This window comes from Amblyraja radiata, chromosome 38, assembly GCF_010909765.2.
Source record: "Amblyraja radiata isolate CabotCenter1 chromosome 38, sAmbRad1.1.pri, whole genome shotgun sequence".
Lineage (NCBI taxonomy): Eukaryota > Metazoa > Chordata > Chondrichthyes > Rajiformes > Rajidae > Amblyraja > Amblyraja radiata.
The window spans coordinates 9903565-9924528 of NC_045993.1; the positions used below are offsets into that span (position 1 = coordinate 9903565).

The 20964-nt window shown below is 47.1% G+C and overlaps 1 protein-coding gene across 1 annotated transcript; it reads right to left on the minus strand.

Annotated features, from left to right (window-relative positions):
* Positions 1-1428: 1428 nt before the first annotated feature.
* LOC116966804 (galectin-2-like) lies at positions 1429-9947 on the minus strand. The gene is made up of 4 exons (XM_033013143.1): positions 9921-9947; positions 8074-8153; positions 5650-5812; positions 1429-1578 (listed from the first exon to the last, which is right to left on the minus strand). The coding sequence occupies exons 1-4, from the start codon at positions 9945-9947 to the stop codon at positions 1429-1431; spliced, it is 420 nt and encodes a 139-aa protein (XP_032869034.1).
* Between the last annotated feature and the right edge of the window lie 11017 nt (positions 9948-20964).

A 20964-nucleotide genomic window follows, 5' to 3' on the forward strand; every position in this document is an offset into this window, starting at 1 on the left:
TGAAACCATCTTGCACAATGCAATGACCAGTCACTGGAAGGACAAAGTCGTTTAGTGAGCAAGGCTGGTGTGGAGGGAGTAGTTAGACTAGGGGCTGCACCAGAGCCCCTCACTGAATGGAGTGATTCCCTGCCCCCTGTAGATGCCCAGTCTGCCCTCTTCTCCCCAGGGCTGGAATAGCGACAGAACAGTAAAGATGGAAACAGCTCGACGTCCATTAGAAGGGCAAGCAAAGTGTTCCAATAGCTTGAACAAAACATTCAGTGGTGAGCCCCCTTCTGACAGTGTTAGTGGCAGTGTTAGCTGTGAGGAGGATGCTAGGAGACTGCAAGGTGACTTGGATAGGCTGGGTGAGTGGGCAAATGTTTGGCAGATGCAGTATAATGTGGATAAATGTGAGGTTATCCATTTTGGTGGCAAAAACAGGAAAGCAGACTATTATCTAAATGGTGGCCGACTAGGAAAAGGGGAGATGCAGCGAGACCTGGGTGTCATGGTACACCAGTCATTGAAAGTGGGCATGCAGGTGCAGCAGGCAGTGAAGAAAGCGAATGGTATGTTAGCTTTCATAGCAACAGGATTTGAGTATAGGAGCAGGGAGATTCTACTGCAGTTGTACAGGGTCTTGGTGAGACCACACCTGGAGTATTGCGTACAGTTTTGGTCTCCAAATCTGAGGAAGGACATTATTGCCATAGAGGGAGTGCAGAGAAGGTTGTCTTATGAAGAAAGACTGGATAGACTTGGTTTATACTCTCTAGAATTTAGGAGATTGAGAGGGGATCTTATAGAAACTTACAAAATTCTTAAGGGGTTGGACAGGCTAGATGCAGGAAGATTGCTCCCGATGTTGGGGAAGTCCAGGACAAGGGGTCACAGCTTAAGGATAAGGGGGAAATCCTTAAAAACCGAGATGAGAAGAACTTTTTTCACACAGAGAGTGGTGAATCTCTGGAACTCTCTGCCACAGAGGGTAGTCGAGGCCAGTTCATTGGCTATATTTAAGAGGGAGTTAGATGTGGCCCTTGTGGCTAGGGGGATCAGAGGGTATGGAGAGAAGGCAGGTACGGGATACTGAGTTGGATGATCAGCCATGATCATATTGAATGGCGGTGCAGGCTCGAAGGGCCGAATGGCCTACTCCTGCACCTATTTTCTATGTTTCTATGTTTCTATCCCCTTACGCTTACTAGCTCTAGTTCCCAATTCCTGGAATAAAAACCATTCTTCCCTCGAAATGTTTTAAAAGACCCCCCAAAAATGTCAGAGGTAGGCAAAAGTGCTGGAGAAACTCAGCGGGTGCAGCAGCATAGAGTTTCTCCAGCACTTTTGTCGCTGGGTTTCTCCAGCACTTTTGGCTATCTTTGATTTTCCAGCATCTGCAGTTTCTTCTTAAACCCCAAAAGTGTCCGTTTATTTGAAGGACCATCATTTGTTCAATTTCACGCTCTTCAGCTGAATATCCCCACTGATCGAAAGCATTTCAATTATCTCCAAGCCACTGCGGTTTGGAAAGGTCATTGTGGTTTCATCACCTAGGTCGATCTCAAAGTTGTCTTTGGTGAACTTAATGTGGACCTGTCAACACAATAAAGGGGAAACAAAAGGTCAGGAATTTGACTATTCACAAGAGCGAATGTAGGTCCAACGCAAGGTAGAGTGAATTTCTAGAGGTGTACGAGAACCGGTTTGAAGTGTAATGTCAAAGATAGACACAAAATGCTGAAGAAGTGTCTCAACCCGATACGTTGCCTATTCCTTTTCTCCAGAGATGCTGCCTTACCCGCTGAGTTACTCCAGCTGTTTGTGTCTATCTCCAATACACCGACACAGAGATACAACCAGTTCATAGACACAAAATGCTGGAGGAACTCAGCGGGATGGGCAGCATATCTGGAGAGAAGGAATGGGTGACGTATCAGGTCAAGACCCTTCCTCAGACTGAGGGTCAGGGGAAAGGGGAATCAGAGATATAGACGGTGATGCAGAGAGATAAAGAACAATGAATGAAAGATATGCAAAAAAGTGACATGATAAAGGAAACCGGCCATTGTTAGCTGTTTGTTGGGTGAAAACGAGAAGCTGGTGCGACTTGGGTGGGGGAGGGGTGGAGAGAGAGGGACAGCCGGGGTTACTAGAAGTTAGAGAAATCAATATTTATATATTAACGGAGGAGGCCTAGGACAGAAAGGTCAATATTTTACAGTGGAAAAATTGACCATTTTGGTGGTTTCTAAGAAAGGTAAGAAAGTGATTCAATTCAATTCAACTTTATTGTCATTGCACAAATACAAGTATAGGTACAACGAAATGCAGTTTAGCGTCTGGTCATAGTCATAGTGCAAGATAGTCCATATGGTGCCAGCGCAATAACCTGGCCCTCAACACCAGCTAAACCAAGGAACTGATTGTGGACTTTGGAAGGAGTAGGAGGGGGACCCACAGCCCCATTTACATCAATGGTTGAAAAGGTCAAGAACTTCAAATTCCTGGGCGTGCACATCTTTGAAGATCTTTCCTGGTCCGAGAACACTAACGCAATTATCAAAAAAGCTCATCAGCGCCTCTACTTCCTGAGAAGATTACGGAGAGTCGGATTGTCAAGGAAGACTCTCTCTAACTTCTACAGGTGCACAGTCGAGAGCATACTGACCGGTTGCATCGTGGCTTGGTTCGGCAACTTGAGCGCCCTGGAGAGGAAAAGACTACAAAAAGTAGTAAACACTGCCCAGTCCATCATCGGCTCTGACCTTCCCTCCATCGAGGGGATTTATCGCAGTTGCTGCCTCAAAAAGGCTGGCAGTATCATCAAAGACCCACACCATCCTGGCCACACACTCATCTCCCTGCTACCTTCAGGTAGAAGGTACAGGAGCCTGAAGACTGCAACAACCAGGTTCAGGAATAGCTACTTCCCCACAGCCATCAGGCTATTAAACCTGGCTCGGACAAAACTCTGATTATTAATAACCACTTTCTGTTATTTGCACTTTACCAGTTTATTTATTCATGTGTGTATATATTTATATCATGGTATATGGACACATTTATCTGTTTTGTAGTAAATGCCTACTATTTTCTGTGTGCTTAAGCAAAGCAAGCATTTCATTGTCCTATACAGGGACACATGACAATAAACTCACTTGAACTTGAACTTGAACTAGAAGTAAAAATAAAAATACAAATTAAGCATACAATAAAATAAAAAAAATACTGGTTAACAATGTGTGGATTGTGGATGAATTAAAACTGGTACATAGGCAAATAACTATACAAATGGGAGAGTCTAAAGATAGCTAGCGACGGGACTCCGAGTTCAGCAGTGTAATGGTGTTATTGAAAAAGCTGTTCCTCAGCCTGCTTGTGCGAGACCTGAGGCTCCTGTACCACCTCCCTGATGGGAGGAGGGCAAACAGTCCATGGTTAGGGTGAGAGGGGTCCTTGATGATTTTCCAGGCCCGTCTCAATACAATTCAATTTATTGTCATTTGGACCCCTTGAGGTCCAAACGAAATGTCGTTTCTGCAGCCATACATTACAAAACAAAAAGACCCGAGACACAACACAGTTTACACAAACATCCATCACATCGTTGTGATGGAAGGCAAAAAAAAATTATCTCTCCACTGCACTCTCCCCCCCATGTCAGAGTCAGAGTCAAAGTCAAAGCCCCCGGCTGGCGATGGCGATTGTCCCGCAGCCATTAAAGCCACGCCGGGTGATGCAAGGCCGCGCACCGGGTCTTGGTGTTAGAGCCCCCGGCGTGCGCTCGCAGAGTCCCGCGGCCATTCCAAGCCGCGCGGGGCGATGGTGTAAGGCCCCGCTCAGGTAATCTTCAACCCCGCAACTCGGGCGGGAGAAGACGCTGTTGCGGAAGCCCCGAAAAGCGGTCACCCAGCAGGGACCCGCGGGCTCCCGGTGCCACCGTCCGCCAAACCCGCAGTTGCAGCCTCCGAAGCTCCGGAGGTCGGGTGGCAGCAGCGTCCACCACAGCTCCACCCGCTCCGGACTCGGCCAGCCCCGTGACGGTGAGTAGTCGGCAGCTCCGCAGCTGGAACCCCAGGTCGTTCCTGTTGGAGGCCGCTCCACGTTGCAGCCCCAACGACAACGGAGACTCGACAAAGAAAAGGTCGGGTCTCCCGTGCAGGGGAAAGATTTTAAAGTTACCCCCTCTCCCCCACACCACCCCCACCCCCCCCCACACACATACCCCAACAAAACAAATAACAAAAACTACATAAAAACGAGACAAAAAATAATAAAACACAGACGGACTGCAGAGGCCGCTGCTGACGAGAGTCGCGCCGCCCGCAGACACCGTATTCGGTGGAGGGCATCCATGGCAGGGAGCGGGGCACCGATGATGTGCTGAGCGGTTTTCACCACCCGTTGTAGTGCCTTCCTGTCAGCTGTGGTGCAGCTGCTGTACCATACCGTGAAGCAGGTAGTCAGGATGCTTTTGATGGTACAGCGGTAGAAGTTGGACAGGATCTGGGGGGACAGGTGAGCTTTCTTAAGCCTCCTCAGAAAGTAAAGGCGCTGCTGTGCCTTTTTGATCAATTTGGTGGTATTGAGGGACCAGGACAGATCCTCCGAGATGTGTACCCCGAGGAATTTGTAGTTGGAGACGCGCTCCACCTCAGTCCCGTTTATATGGATGGGGGTATGCCTGCCACCTCTGTTCTTCCTGAAGTCAACAATGATTTCCTTCGTCTTCTTGGAGTTGAGGACGAGGTTATTATTGGCACACCAGGCTGCCAGGTTCTGGACCTCCTCTCTGTTGGCTGACTCGACATTGTCACTGATCAGTCCTACCACCGTGGTGTTGTCGGCAAATTTTATGATGGCGTTGGAGCCATACTTAGGGACGCAGTCATGGGTGAAGAGGGAGTAGAGGAGAGGGCTGAGCACACAGCCCTGTGGCACGCCGGTGTTCAGTGTTAGAGTGGAGGAGGTGAGGTTGTTGATCCTAACAGACTGTGGTCTGTTGGTGAGGAAATCCAGTGTCCAATTGCAGAGGGAGGTGGTGATGCCAAGTCCACTGAGTTTGGTGATCAAGCTGGCGGGGATGACAGTGTTAAATGCGGAGCTGAAGTCGATGAACAACAACCTGATGTAGGAGTTGTTGTTGTCCAGGTGGGTCAGGGCAGAGTGTAGGGCCGCAGATATGGCGTCCTCTGTAGACCTGTTGGTCCGGTAGGCAAACTGATGGGGGTCCAGTGTGGGGGGGAGGCTAGCTTTGAGGTGAGCCAAGATCAGCCGCTCAAAGCACTTTGCGATGACTGGGGTGAGTGCCACTGGGCGGAAATCGTTGAGACTCCCTGAAGCTGACTGTTTGGGCATGTAGGGAGATATGGAACAAATGAATGAGAGATATGCAAAAAAGTAACACTGATAAAGGAGACAGGTCATTGTTGGCTGTGGCTCGGTGAGAACAAAATACATGGGTGGGTGAGAGAGGGAATGCCAGGGTTACTTGAAGTTAGATAACTCAAATACCCCTGAGCTGTATGCTGCCCAAAGCGAAATTTGAGATGCTGCTCCTCCAATTTGTGTTGTTAGAGTTTTGAGATTGTGTTGTCACATCTCAAAACGCAAATTGTAGGAACAACATCTCCAGAACAAAATCTAAATCTAAATCACACTCACCTTGAAATCTTCGTTATGCTGTAGGGCGCATTTCTCGATCTTCTCCTCCTTCCAGGCGTTGTTGACCATGTTATTCAAGACAATCTTAGATTCAGCCGCAGAAAACCGTGGGTTAAAATGCAGTGCAATGTTCCAATAGTCTTCTTCTAGATTAATTGCAAATCTGAAACAAAGGATGAAACAAAGAAATAGACATGAGGAAGTACACAGCGACACAGGCCCGGGCTCGATCCTGACTACGGGTGCTGTCCGTACGGAGTTTGCACGTTCTCCCCTTGACCTGCGTGGGTTTTCGCCGGGTGCTCCAGTTTCCTCCCACACTCCAAAGATGTGCGGGATTGCAGGTTTGGTAAAAATTGTAAATTGTCCCTAGTGTGTGTTGGATAGTGTTAGTGTGCGGGGATTGCTGGTCGGCACGGACTCGGTGATCGGAAGGGCCTGTTTCCAGGCTGTATCTCTGAAGTCTAATGTGTTGGCTTAACTCAGCAGGTCAGGTAACATCTCAGGACGACATAAATAGGCGGAAATTCGGGGAAATTTCGGTAAACCTCAGAGACAGGATTGTGTCAAGACACAGATCTGGGGAAGGGTATAAAACAATTTCTGCAGCATTGCAGGTCCCAAAGAGCACAGTGGTCTCTGTCATTCTTTAATGGAAGAACTTTGGAACCACCAGGACTCTTGTTAGAGCTGCCCCTCCCCGTCCAAACTGAGCAATCGGGAGAGAAGGTCCTTGGTCAGGGAGGTGACCAAGAACCTGATGGTCACTCAGCTCCAGAGTTCCTTGGTTGAGATGGGAGAACCTTCCGAAAGGACAACTATATCTGAGCACCCCACCAATCAGGCCTTTATGGTAGAGTGGCCAGACGGAAGCCACTCCTCAGTAAAAGGCACATGACAGCCCGCTTGGAGTTTGGCAAAAGGCACCTAAAGGACTCTCAGACCATGAGAAACAGTGGCAGTGTGAACTGTGAAGAGGATGTTAGGAGGCTGCAGGGTGACCTGGACAGGTTGAATGAGTGGGCAGATGCGTGGCAGATGCAGTATAAAATGTGAGGTTATCCACTTTGGCGGCAAAAACAAGGGGGCAGATTATTATCTCAATGGGGTTAGGTTAGGTAAGGGGGAGGTACAGGGAGACCTGGGTGTCCTTGTACACCGGTCACTGAAAGTTGGCGTGCAGATGCAGCAGGCAGTGAAGAAAGCTAATGGAATGTTGGCCTTCATAACAAGAGGATTTCAGTATAGAAGTAAAGAGGTTCTTCTGCAGTTGTATAGGGCTCTGGTGAGACCACATCTGGAGTATTGTGTACAGTTTTGGTCTCCTAATTTGAGGAAGGACATCCTTGTGATTGTGGCAGTGCAGCGTAGGTTCACGAGATTGATCCCTGGGATGGCGGGACTGTCATATGAGGAAAGATTGGAAAGACTAGGCTTGTATTCACTGGAGTTTAGAAGGATGAGGGGGTTTTTTATAGAAACATATAAAATTATAAAAGGACTGGACAAGCTAGATGCAGGAAAAATGTTCCCAACGTTGGGCGAGTCCAGGACCAGGGGCCAGTCTTAGAATAAAGGGGAGGTCATTTAAGACTGAGGTGAGAAAAAACTTTTTCACTCAGAGAGTTGTGAATTTATGGAATTCCCTGCCACAGAGGGCAGTGGAGGCCAAATCACTGGATGGATTTGAGAGAGAGTTAGATAGAACCTTAGGGGCTAGTGGAGTCAAGGGATATGGGGAGAAGGCAGGCACGGGTTATTGATAGGGGACGATCAGCCATGATCACAATGAATGGCGGTGCTGGCTCGAAGGGCCGAATGGCCTCCTCCTGCACCTATTTTCTATGTTTTTATGTAAGTCTGTGAATGCCCCTGAGATGGCCCACCCAAAGCCCAGACCTGAACCCGATTGATCATCTCTGAAGGGACCTGAAAATAGCTGTGCATCGATGCTCCCCATCCAACCTGACAGAGCTTGAGAGGATCTACAGAGAAGAATGGGAGAAATAACCCAAATACAGGTGTGCCAAACTTGTAGCGTCGTACCCAAAGAAGACTTGAGGCTGTAATCGCTGCCAAAGGTGCCTCAACAAAGTACTGAGTAAAAGGTCTGGATACTTATGTAAATGTGATATTTCAGTTATTTATTTTTAATTAATTTGCAATAATTTCTAAACATTTGTTTTCGCTTATTCATTATGGGGTATTGTGTGTAGATTGATGATTTAAAAAAAAAAAAGAAATGTATCCATTTTGGAATAAGGCTGTAACATAACAAAATGTGGAAAGAGTGAAGGGGTCTGAATACTTTCTGAATGCACTGTATGCTTTCACGCATATGCATACACACACATATAAATACACATGTGTGTGAGTGAGTGTAAATAGAGGGTAATAAGCAGGTGAACCACAATCTTTTCTTACTTTTGTGCTGCGAATTTAATTCTTCCTTCAACTTCGACAGAGTCACCATGCTTCACTTGGAGACCAGTCATGCACATTAACTGAGGGGGCAAGAAAAAGCTTCCTGAGTCGACAGTATTAGAAGACGGTTCAGTGGCGCAGCTGGTAGAGCAGCTACCTCACAGTACCTGAGATCCCAAGTTCGATCCTGGCCTCGGGTGCTGTCTGCAAGGAGTTTGCAGTTTCTCCCTGAGCCCACGTGGGTTTCCACCGGGCGCTCCGGTTTCCTCCCACATCCCAAAGACCACGCAGGTTTGTAGCTTATTTGGCCTTCGGTAAATTGGCCCTAGTGTGCAGGGAGTGGTGACAAAGTGGGAGAACTTCGAACTAGTGCGAACGGGTGATCGAAGGTCGGTGCGGACTCGGTGGGCCGAAGGGCCTGTTTCCCTGTTGTATCTCTAAACTAAACTGAACATTAAAGAATGTGGGAAGGAACTGCAGATGCTGGTTTACACCGAAGATAAACTCAAAATGCTGGATACTGAGTTACTGTTGGATACTGAGTTAAATGAGTTACTCAGCGGGTTACTGAGTAACTGAACAGAAACGGGGTGGGATCAGCACCTCTTATTAAGTCGGCGCCGACCAGCGACCACCCGTTAACGCTTGATCCATGTTATCTCACTGTGTCACCCACTCCACAGATTAAAGAATCTACACAAATCTCTATGTGTCGGTGTTTTGGAGCAGGTCAGGCAGCATCTCTGGAGAAAAGGCATAGGTGAATTTTCGGGTCAAGACCCTTCTTCAGCATTTTGTGTCTATCTTTGACATTACACTTCAAACTGGTTCTCGTACACACCTATAAGATCATTCCTTAACCTCCTACGCTCCATGGAATAAAGTCCTAGCCTTAACCTCTCCCTACAGCTCAGGCCCACTAGACCTGGGAACAGACTCCTTTCTGCACCCTTTCCAGATTGACGACATCTGACATCCTGACTTCATCATCGTTACGTTTTTTGCATATTTTTAATTCATTTGTTTCATATCTCTGTATTACCGTCTATATCTCTGGTATCCCTTCCAACCCCCCCCCCACCCCCCCCCCCCCCCCACCCCCCACCCCCAAAACATCACCTGTTCCTTCTCTCCAGAGATGCTGTCCGACCCGTTGAGTTACTCCAGCTTTTTGTGTCTATCTTCTATACCCATGAGGCTCTTTAATAGAGATTGCTTTCACTGGCGGAGGCACTGAGGTCAAACATCCATCAGCTGTGAGTTTAAACCGTAAATAGGTCGAGTCTGGCCCTGATACGATACGGTAGATCTTTATTTATAACAGGAGGGAAATCGATCGGCCAACAGTCATAACAACACAAACTACATCAAACATGAAATTAAAGTGACGAGTGGAAAGGATTGGGGATGTGGAAAGATTGGGGAGGGGGTCAGTCTCAGTCTCAGTCTACCCCATGATGGAAGGGGGATGAGTTGTACAGTTTGATAGCCACAGAGAAGAAAGATCTGTGGCGTTATGTGCTGCATCTTGGAAGGTCACCTATTCCTTTCAAGAGATCCTCTGAGTTACTCCAGCTTTTTGTGCCATTCTTCAATGTAAACCGGCATCCACAGTTCCTTCCTACACAAAATAAACTAGCTGGTAGCCTCATCGTTGGCCGAATAACTCACCACAGGTTAAGATCATAAGTAATAGGAGTAGAATACGGCCATTCGGCCCATCACGTCTGCTATGCAATTCAATCATGGCTGATATATCTCTCCCTCTTAACCCCATTCTCCTGCTTTCTCCCCGTCACCTCTGGTGGTGAGGGATAGGCACCGGCTGGTGAGAGATCAGTACTCACTTTGAATTGTCTCTCCTCGTCCTCCATCCTTCTTGTGGCTTACAGGCGCAGTCAGCTCGTTGAAACAAAGCGAGGACAATTTGCCTGGCCTCCACAACCCTGGTTTATAAAGGCAATCTCGCCCAGCCTGGTCGCCACTCAGGATCGGTCCCCGACAATGCTTCGCCCCTACACCTCCCCTTTGGAGCTCGCAGCCAATGCAAGGGCGTGATAGGCACCCTTGCAGCATCCCACTGGGAGCTGGCAATGAGACAGGGGAGTGATTGAGAGATGCAGGTGAAGTTGTCAGAAAACAAACCTTGGGCGGGGAAGATTTGTTCATCCTTCTAAATTCCAGAGTGTACAAGCCCAGCCGCTTCATTCTCTCAGCATATGACATCCCGGGAATTAACCTTGTAAACCTACACTGCATTCCCTCAATAGCAAGAATGTCCTTCCTCAAATTAGGGGACCAAAACTGCACACAATACTCCAGGTGTGGTCTCACTAGGGCTCTGTACAACTGCAGAAGGACCTCTTTGCTCCTATATTCGATTCCATCAGTTCCTCCGTCACCCCAGATCCTGGCCACTACTATATCAGGAAGATTGTTTGTGTCCTCCTTAGTGAAGACAGATCCAAAGTACCTGTTCAACTCATCTGCCATTTCCTTGTTCCCCATAATAAATTCACCTTTTTTGGTCTTCAAGGGTCCAACTTTGGTCAACTAATCTTTTCCCCTTCACATACCTAAAGAAGCTTTTACAACCCTGCTTTATATTCTTGGCTAGCTTACCTTCGTACCTCATCTTTTCTCCCCTTATTGACTTTTTGGTTATCTTCTGTTGTTCTTTAAACATTACCCAATCCTCTTGCTTACCGCTCATCTTTGCTATGTTGTACTTCTTCACTTTAATTTTTATACTGTCCCTGACGTCCCTTGTCAGCCATGGTCGTTCCTTTCTCCCCTTGGAATCTTTCTTCCTTCTCGGAATGAACTGATCCTGCACCTTCTGTATTATTCCTAGAAACACCTGCCATTTTTGTTCCACTGTCATCCCTGCTAGTGTATCTTTCTGGTCAAATTTGGCCAGGTCCCCCTCACGGCCCCATAGTCCCCTTTATTCAACTGCAAAACTGACACCTCCGACACCTCTAGTTGGTGGTAGGATGGTTCAGTTGCCTGATAACAACGGGGAAGAAACTGTCCCTGAATCTGGAGGTGTGCATTTTCACGCTTCTGTACCTCTTGCCCGATGGGAGAGGGGAGAAGAGGGAGTGAGACTGATAAGGGTCATGATAAGGGAATAATGTTTAGTGCAAGATAAAGCCAGTGAACTCAGCGGGTCAGGCAGCATCTCCTGGAGAAAATGGATACGTGATGTTTCAGGTCGGGACCCTTCTTTGTTGAACATGAACTCAGTGCGATCTGTAGCATTAGATCAAGCTTCAATTGTAATCTCACCCAAAACACAAACATTAACGGCCCGTCGCTCACTGTCAAAGCTCATGAACAATGTCGGGGCAGAAGGGGTTGCAGACGGACTCTGAATACAGATCCGGTTTCTGACTCCATTTGTCTGGGGTCAGCTCTCTCATCCACGGAGGTGGCCTCGTGACCCTCTTCTGGGCCGCCTCCAACACTGGCACATCTCTCCTTAAATGAAGGGAGGCAACTAAACCTATGCCTAGCACTCCGGGTACAGACCGACCAACACCCTGTACTGTTGCAACAATAACTCCATATTCCACGTCTCCAGTCCTCGCTGTACCTGCCTGCTGATTGTATGGTAATTGATGCACGAGAACAAATAGATCCCTCTCCACTCCACCATTTGATGTTTGTCTACATCTGGATAATAGTCTGTCTAAAAGTACACGTCCCCACACTTTCCCCAGTGAAGCTAATGTTATGTTCATCGCTCATCTTTTTAAAGTTCCAAGGTCATTGTCACAGTCAGTTGTCGATTGTCCTTGTTGTACGATTGTTGTACGTGCGCCCTTGGGCAAGAGTGACCATAATATGGTTGAGTTCTTCATTAGGATGGAGAGTGACATTGTTAATTCAGAAACAATGGTTCTGAACTTAAAGAAAGGTAACTTTGAGGGTATGAGACGTGAATTGGCCAAGATTGACTGGCAATTAATTCTAAAAGGGTTGACGGTGGATATGCAATGGAAGACATTTAAGACTGCATGGATGAACTACAAAAATTGTTCATCCCAGTTTGGCAAAAGAATAAATCAGGGAAGGTAGTGCATCCGTGGATAACAAGGGAAATCAGGGATAGTATCAAAGCGAAGGATGATGCGTACAAATTAGCCAGAAAAAGCAGCATACCGGAGGACTGGGAGAAATTCAGAGACCAGCAGAGGAGGACAAGGGCTTAATTAGGAAAGAAAAAATAGATTATGAAAGAAAACTGGCAGGGGAACATAAAAACTGACTGCAAAAGTTTTTATAGATATGTGAAAAGAAAGAGATTAGTTAAAACAAATGTAGGTCCCTTGCAGTCAGAAACAGGTGAGTTGATCATGGGGAACAAGGATATGGCGGACCAATTGAATAACTACTTTGGTTCCGTCTTCACTAAGGAAGACATAAATAGTCTGCCGGAAATAGCAGGGGACTGCGGGTCAAAGGAGTTGGAGGAATTGAGTGAAATCCAGGTTAGCCGGGAAGTGGTGTTGGGTAAATTGAATGGATTAAAGGCCGATAAATCCCCAGGGCCAGATAGGCTGCATCCCAGAGTACTTAAGGAAGTAGCTCCAGAAATAGTGGATGCATTAGTAATAATCTTCAAAACTCTTTAGATTCTGGAGTAGTTCCTGAGGATTGGCGGGTAGCAAACGTAACCCCACTTTTTAAGAAGGGAGGGAGAGAGAAAACGGGGAATTACAGACCAGTTAGTCTAACATCGGTAGTGGGAAAACTGCTAGAGTCAGTTATTAAAGATGGGATAGCAGCACATTTGGAAAGTGGTTGAAAGCATTGGACAAAGTCAGCATGGATTTACAAAAGGTAAATCATGTCTGACGAATCTTATAGAATTTTTCGAGGATGTAACTAGTAGCGTGGATAGGGGAGAACCAGTGGATGTGGTGTATCTGGACTTCCAGAAGGCTTTCGACAAGGTCCCACATAAGAGATTAGTATACAAACTTAAAGCACACGGCATTGGGGATTCAGTATTGATGTGGATAGAGAACTGGCTGGCAAACAGGAAGCAAAGAGTAGGAGTAAACGGGTCCTTTTCACAATGGCAGGCAGTGACTAGTGGGGTACCGCAAGGCTCAGTGCTGGGACCCCAGCTATTTACAATATATATTAATGATCTGGATGAGGGAATTGAAGGCAATATCTCCAAGTTTGCGGATGACACTAAGCTGGAGGGCAGTGTTAGCTGTGAGGAGGATGCTAGGAGACTGTAAGGTGACTTGGATAGGCTGGGTGAGTGGGCAAATGTTTGGCAGATGCAGTATAATGTGGATAAATGTGAGGTTATCCATTTTGGTGGCAAAAAACAGGAAAGCAGACTATTATCTAAATGGTGGTCGACTAGGAAAAGGGGAGATGCAGCGAGACCTGGGTGTCATGGTACACCAGTCATTGAAAGTGGGCATGCAGGTGCAGCAGGCAGTGAAGAAAGCGAATGGTATGTTAGCTTTCATAGCAAAAGGATTTGAGTATAGGAGCAGGGAGGTTCTACTGCAGTTGTACAGGGGTCTTGGTGAGACCACACCTGGAGTATTGCGTACAGTTTTGGTCTCCAAATCTGAGGAAGGACATTATGCCATAGAGGGAGTGCAGAGAAGGTTCACCAGACTGATTCCTGGGATGTCAGGACTGTCTTATGAAGAAAGACTGGATAGACTTGGTTTATACTCTCTAGAATTTAGGAGATTGAGAGGGGATCTTATAGAAACTTACAAATTCTTAAGGGGTTGGACAGGCTAGATGCAGGAAGATTGCTCCCGATGTTGGGGAAGTCCAGGACAAGGGGTCATAGCTTAAGGATATGGGGAAATCCTTTAAAACCAAGATGAGAAGAACTTTTTTCACACAGAGAGTGGTGAATCTCTGGAACTCTCTGCCACAGAGGGTAGTCGAGGCCAGTTCATTGGCTATATTTAAGAGGGAGTTAGATGTGGCCCTTGTAGCTAAGGGGATCAGAGGGTATGGAGAGAAGGCAGGTACGGGATACTGAGTTGGATGATCAGCCATGATCATATTGAATGGCGGTGCAGGCTCGAAGGGCCGAATGGCCTACTCCTGTACCTAATTTCTATGTTTCTATGTTTCTATGTCCAGGGCTCACAATCGTTGGAAGCTTCTGCTCCAAATTTGGGCTGAGCTCCCGGCACCGATCTCTCCCAGAGAGAGGATTCCCCTCTGGTAAAGTTTACTTTAGTTTAGAGATACAGCGTGGAAACAGGCCCTTCGGCCCACCGGGTCCGCACCGACCAGCGATCGACCCGCACACTAGTACTATCACACACACTGTGGGCAATTTACAATCTTTACCAATTAAACCAACAAACTTCGTAATGAATTGGGCAGCACGGTGTCGCGATGGTAGAGCTGCTGCCTTACAGCGCCAAAAACCCGGGCACGATCCCGACTACTGTTGTTGTCTGTACAGAATTTGTACGTTCACCCTGTGACCTGCGTGGGTTTTCTCTGCCATCTCCAGATTCCTCCAACACTTCGGTAAAATTGTAAACTATCTCTAGTGTGTGTTGGGTAGTGTTAGTGTGCGGGAATCACCGGTTGACATGGACTCGGTGGGCCGAAGGGCCTATTTCCACGCTGTATCTCTAAACTAAACTAAAAAGTGCTTTATTATAATATGTCCCAAACAGAACGGTTAAATTCTTTCTTGCAGCTAGAGTCAGAACACGGGGTGATGTCTCATCTGCAAATCCATCAACTTCACCAGTGAAGACCCCACTTTATGGGGCAGATCAGTGGCAGGAGCCCATGAGTCGGAAGGAACTGCAGGTGCTGGTTTACACCGAAGATAGACACAAAATGCTGGAGTAACTCAGCGGGACTGGCAGCATCTCTGGAGAGAAGGAATGGATCACGTTTTAGGTCGAGACCCTTCTTCAGACTAGACAGGAGAAAGGGAAACGAGAGATATAGACGATGATGACATTGACTGAGGGTGGTGTGTGTATTGAACAAGCTGCCAGAGGAGGTAGTTGAGGCTGGGACTATTCCAACGTTTTGCTAAAGTTAGACAGGTACATGGTTAGGACAGGTTTGGAGGGATATGGACCAAGCACAGGCAGGTGGGACTAGTGTAGCTGGGGCATGTTGGCCGGTGTGGGCAAGTTTGGCTGAAGGGCCTGTTTCCACACTGTATCAATCTATGACTCTATGTAGAGTGGAAAAGAACAATGAACAGGAGCTCGTGATGTGAACCATCCCATTTTATCGGGATACATCACAGCATGGTTTGGGAACAGCTCCATCCAAGAGTTGTGGACGCAGCCCAAGCCATCACACAAACCAACCTCGCATCCATTAACGCCATCTACACTTCATGCCAACAGCATTACCAAGGACCAGTCTCACCCCGTTCACATTCTTCCCGGCTGTTATCAGGCAACAGAACTATCCTTTCACCAGCTAGAGCACAGTCTTGACCTGGAGGACGAGACAGATGTTCGGCAGCTGTGGCAGGGTCTGAATGCAATCACCTCCTACAAGGCAAAACCAGGAGGCAGCTCGAATGCCGGTGTAACATCACTCCCTGACGAGCTCAATGCGTTTTACGCACGCTTTGACAGGGAAAATACTGATGTGCCTTCCCAATCCCCCATTCGCTGCGATGGCATTTCAGTCTCAGTCACAGAGGCCGATGTCAGGAAATCCTTCAGGGGGGTGAACCCCCGAAAAGCACCTGGTCCTGATGGTATACCCGGTCGTGTTCTAAAAACCTGTGCGGACCAACTGGCGGCAGTTTTTACGGACATTTTCAACCTCTCACTTCTGAGGTCTGAGGTCCCCACCTGCTTTAAAAGGGCATCAATTATACCGGTGCCCAAGAAGAGTAAGGTGACATGCCTCAATGACTATCGACCAGTGGCACTAACGCCGGTGGTGATGAAGTGCTTTGAGAGGTTGATCATGGAGCAAATCAACTCCTACATCGACAAAACCTGGACCCACTGCAGTTTGCGTACCGCCACAACAGATCAACGGTGGATGCGATCTCGCTGGCCCTCCACTCCGCACTGCTTGGACAACAAAAACTCATATGTCAGGCTGTTATTCATTGATTACAGCTCGGCATTTAACACAATCATCCCCTCCAAACTGGTTACCAAACTCGCAGAACTGGGTCTCTGCGCATCCCTCTGCAACTGGATCCTTGACTTCCTCGTCCACAGACCACAGTCTGTTCGTATTGGTGGAAATGTGTCAGCCTCAATAACAATCAGCACGGGAGCACCTCAAGGCTGCGTGCTCAGCCCCCTGCTGTACTCACTCTATACCCATGACTGCGTAGCGAACCACAGTGCGAACTCCATCATCAAGTTCGCTGACGACACCACTATTGTGGGGCGTATCACTGATGGGGATGAGTCAGAGTACAGAAGAGAGATCGAGCAACTGTCCATATGGTGCCAGCGCAATAACCTGGCCCTCAACACCAGCAAAACCAAGGAACTGATTGTGGACTTTGGAAGGAGTAGGAGGGGGACCCACAGCCCCATTTATATCAACGGGTCGATGGTTGAAAGGGTCAAGAGCTTCAAATTCCTGGGCGTGCACATCTCTGAAGATCTTTCCTGGTCCGAGAACACTAATGCAATCATCAAAAAAGCACATCAGCGCCTCTACTTTCTGAGAAGATTACGGAGAGTCGGATTGTCAAGGAAGACTCTCTCTAACTTCTACAGGTGCACAGTCGAGAGCATGCTGACCGGTTGCATCGTGGCTTGGTTCGGCAATTTGAGCGCCCTGGAGAGGAAAAGACTACAAAAAGTAGTAAACACTGCCCAGTCCATCATCGGCTCTGACCTTCCTTCCATTGAGGGGATTTATCGCAGTCGCTGCCTCAAAAAGGCTGGCAGTATCATCAAAGACCCACACCATCCTGGCCACACACTCATCTCCCTGCTACCTTCAGGTAGAAGGTACAGGAGCCTGAAGACTGCAACAACCAGGTTCAGGAATAGTTACTTCCCCTCAGCCATCAGGCTATTAAACCTGGCTCGGACAAAACTCTGATTATTACCAACCACTTTCTGTTATTTGCACTATCAGTTTATTTATTCATGTGTGTATATATTTATATCATGGTATATGGACACATTTATCTGTTTTGTAGTAAATGCCTACTATTTTCTGTGTGCTTAAGCAAAGCAAGAATTTCATTGTCCTATACAGGGACACATGACAATAAACTCACTTGAACTTAAACTTGAACTTGAACTATCTACCTCGTTGGAGATCCGCAGGCTATCTTTAATCGTACTTTACTGGGCTTTATGTTGGGCTAAATGTTATTCTCATTATGATGTATCTGTACACTGTGGGTGGCTCGATTGTAATCATGTGTTGTCTTTCCGGTAACTGGGTAGCATGCAACAAAAGCTTATGAAACTAAATCTGCAGGATTTTGCAAAGATTGTGAGCCCAGGACAATTGACAACTGACAGTGTCAATGACCCTTGAACTAGAAAGGCTGAGCAATTAAGCCTCCTTTTGCTCTGGTGTTTTAGTTAATTCACATGTTTAATCAATAATGCTTTATTGTTAATGTTTAGTGTCATTCCTAACTGTCACAGTATGTCATGTTGTCACGTGTGGGCGGAGCACCAAGGCAAATTCCTTGTATGTGAATACTTGGCCAATAAACCATTTCATTCATTCATGAACATAACATTAGCTTCACTCAATGTGGGGAAAGTGCGGGGACGTGTACTTTTAGACAGACTATTATCCAGGTGGAGACAAACATCAAATGGTGGAGTAGAGAGGGATCTATTTGCTCTTGTGCATAAATTACCATACAATCAGCAGGCAGGTACAGCGAGGACTGGAGACGTGGAATATGGAGATATTGTTGCAACAGTACAGGGTGTTGGTCGGTCTGTACCCGGAGTGCTGGGCATAGGTTCAGTGGCCTCCCTTCATTTAAGGAGAGATGTGCCAGTGTTGGAGGCGGTCCAGAAGAGGGTCACGAGGCCACCTCCGTGGATGAGCGAGCTGACCCCAGAGAAATGGAGTCAGAAACCAGATCCGTGTTCCTTGGAGCTCAGGAGGTTGAAGTGTGAACACAATGAAACCGTTGAGATGTTTTCACAACTGGCAGAGTCTCAAGCGAGGATCCGGTCAGTTAAATCTGGGAAATGTTAGGATTTCTGGGCGGGACGATGGCGCAGTGGTAGAGTTTCTGCCTTATTAAATGGGCTCTGGGACATCTTTCACTGATGGACCATCATAGCCGGGTGTCATGGCTGCATCTCAATGGAAATGTGGAGAAATGGAGTCCAACTCAGGGCAAACTGAAGATAGGGGCGGCACAGTGGTAGAGTTGTTGCCGCACGGCGCCAGAGACCCAGGTTCGATCCTGTCTACGGGTGCTGTCTGTACGGAGTTTGTAACTTCTCCCCATGACCTGTGTGGATTTGTGGTTTAATTGGCTTGGTATAAATGTAAATTGTCCCTAGTGTGTGTAGGATAGTGTTAGTGTGCGGGGATCGTATGGACTCGGTGGGCCGAAGGGCCTGTTTCTGCACTGTATCTCTAAAGTAAACGTCACGAAGATTGTGCAAGGCAAGCAAGACTTTATTTAAGAGCATCAAATACGGTGATCTCTGGGAACAATCTAATAGAATGTGCACTGACCAAAGATGCACCTGCTCCTTCTAAGTCTCAAGAAGGGTCTCGACCAGAAACGTCCTCCATTCCTTCTCTCCAGAGATGATGCCTGTCCTGCTGAGTGACTCCAGCGTTTCGTGTCTAACTTTGGTTTAAACCAGCATCTGCAGTTCCTCCATACACACCTTCTACACCGAATTTCCCTTCGATGTATGCAGCGTCCCTTTGATTTACTTTTCCCACAGGAACTCGAGCCTTTTCATCTTCACATGGTCCTACAACAATCATATACCCACCATCCTTTGTGTGAAGAAGTTGCTTCTCAGGTTCCTATTAAATGTTTCCCCCCTCACCTTAAACCTATGTCCTCTGGTTCTTGCTTCCCCTCATAAAAAGCTCTGTACATTCACCCTGTCTTTTCCCCCTCATTATCCTACACACCTCTAGAAGATCACTCCTCACCTGCGCTTTCATGTAGTCTAACTGTGCCAGATAACGTTCCTTTCTCCTCTATCTTTAGTTCAGTTTAGAAATACAGGCCCTTCGGCCCACTTGAAGTTAGAGAAATCAATATTCATATCGCTCGGTTGCAAGCTGCCCAAGCGAAATATGGGGTGCTGTTCGTCTCAAGTGAAATAAGTTCAATATGATCAAGGGAATTTATTGTGGGCTGAAGGGCCAGTTCCTGCACCCGCTGAGTTTCTCCAGCAATTTTGTGTACCTTCGATCTTCCAGCATCTGCAGTTCCTTCTTGAACACTCCTGTGCTTTATTGTTCTATGGTTCTATGTTAAAGACAGTCAGTACCTGTGCTGGAATGGAGAGAGAAATTGCCAATGGTGTAAACTGGTGCAGAGGGGGAGAAGGTGCAGAAGGCTGGATGAGTGTTGCTTGTTTCCCTGGAGAGGATGTAAACCAACAGACAGAGGAGAGAGGGGACGGAAAAACCAAGGCAGCTACTGAAAATCTGAAATAAAGGAGTCTCGTGGGGGAGCATGTATGGTCAGAAAGCATCCTTTGTGCTATTAATTAGTTTTAAGTTTAGAGAAACAGCGCGGAAACAGGCCCTTCGGCCCACCGAGTCCGCTCTGACCAACGATCCCTGCACACCAACACTATCCTACACACACTAGGGACAATTTTACATTTATACCAAGCCAACTAGCCTTCAAACATGTACGTCTTTGGGGACAGCACTCGTGGTCAGGATCGAACACGGGTCTCTGGCACTCTGCCGCTGCGCCACCGTGCCGCCATTCATCATTATCAGTGTTGCCTCCTCAAATCCATATCTTCATCATCTTGCTGCCAACTTCAACACTAACCAAAATTAACACCAGGGACTAGGTTTCACAGTTAAACTTCCCCATATTAGATCAAAGTCTGTAATGTCATTGAAAGTAGGCATGCAGGTACAGCAGGCAGTGAAGAAAGCGAATGGTATGTTAGCATTCATAGCAAACCCTCTCGTGCTCAAGGATTTGAGTATAGGAGCAGAGAGGTTCTACTGCAGTTGTACAGGGCCTTGGTGAGACCACACCTGGAGTGTTGCGTACAGTTTTGGTCTCCTAATCTGAGGAAAGGCATTCTTGCCATTGAGGGAGTACAGAGAAGGTTCACCAGACTGATTCCTGGGATGGCAGGACTTTCATATGAAGAAAGACTGGATAGACTCGGCTTGTACTCGCTAGAATTTAGAAGATTGAGGGGGGATCTTATAGAAACTTACAAAATTCTTAAGGGGTTGTACAGGCTAGATAGGAAAATTGTTCCCGATGTTGGGGAAGTCCAGAACAAGGGGTCACAGTTTAAGGATAAGGGGGAAGTCTTTTAGGACCGAGATGAGAAAATTCTTTTTCACACAGAGAGTGGTGAATCTGTGGAATTCTATGCCACAGAAAGTAGTTGGGGTCAGTTCATTGGCTATATTTAAGAGGGAGTTAGATGTGGCCCTTGTGGCTAAAGGGATCAGAGGGAATGGAGAGAAGGCAGGTACAGGACACTGAGTTGGATGATCAGCCATGATCATATTGAATGGCGGTGCAGGCTCGAAAGGCCGAATGGCCTACTCCTGCACCTATTTTCTATGTTTCTATGTCCTGCCAACATCCTCGTAAATCTTTTTTGTACCTCTCCAGCTTGACAACATCTTTCCTATAACACAGCGCCCAGTACAGAACACAATGCTCTAAATGCGGCCTCACCAACTACGTTGCAGAAATTTGCC

Excerpts from the sequence above, each read along its gene's own strand:
- LOC116966804 (XM_033013143.1), bottom strand. The coding sequence starts at position 9,947 with ATGGAGGACGAGGAGAGACAATTCAAA. Across the intron at positions 8,154-9,920 it reads ACGAGGAGAGACAATTCAAA|TTAATGTGCATGACTGGTCT; the intron begins GTGAGTACTGAT and ends TTGCCCCCTCAG. Across the intron at positions 1,579-5,649 it reads AGCATAACGAAGATTTCAAG|GTCCACATTAAGTTCACCAA; the intron begins GTGAGTGTGATT and ends TTGTGTTGACAG.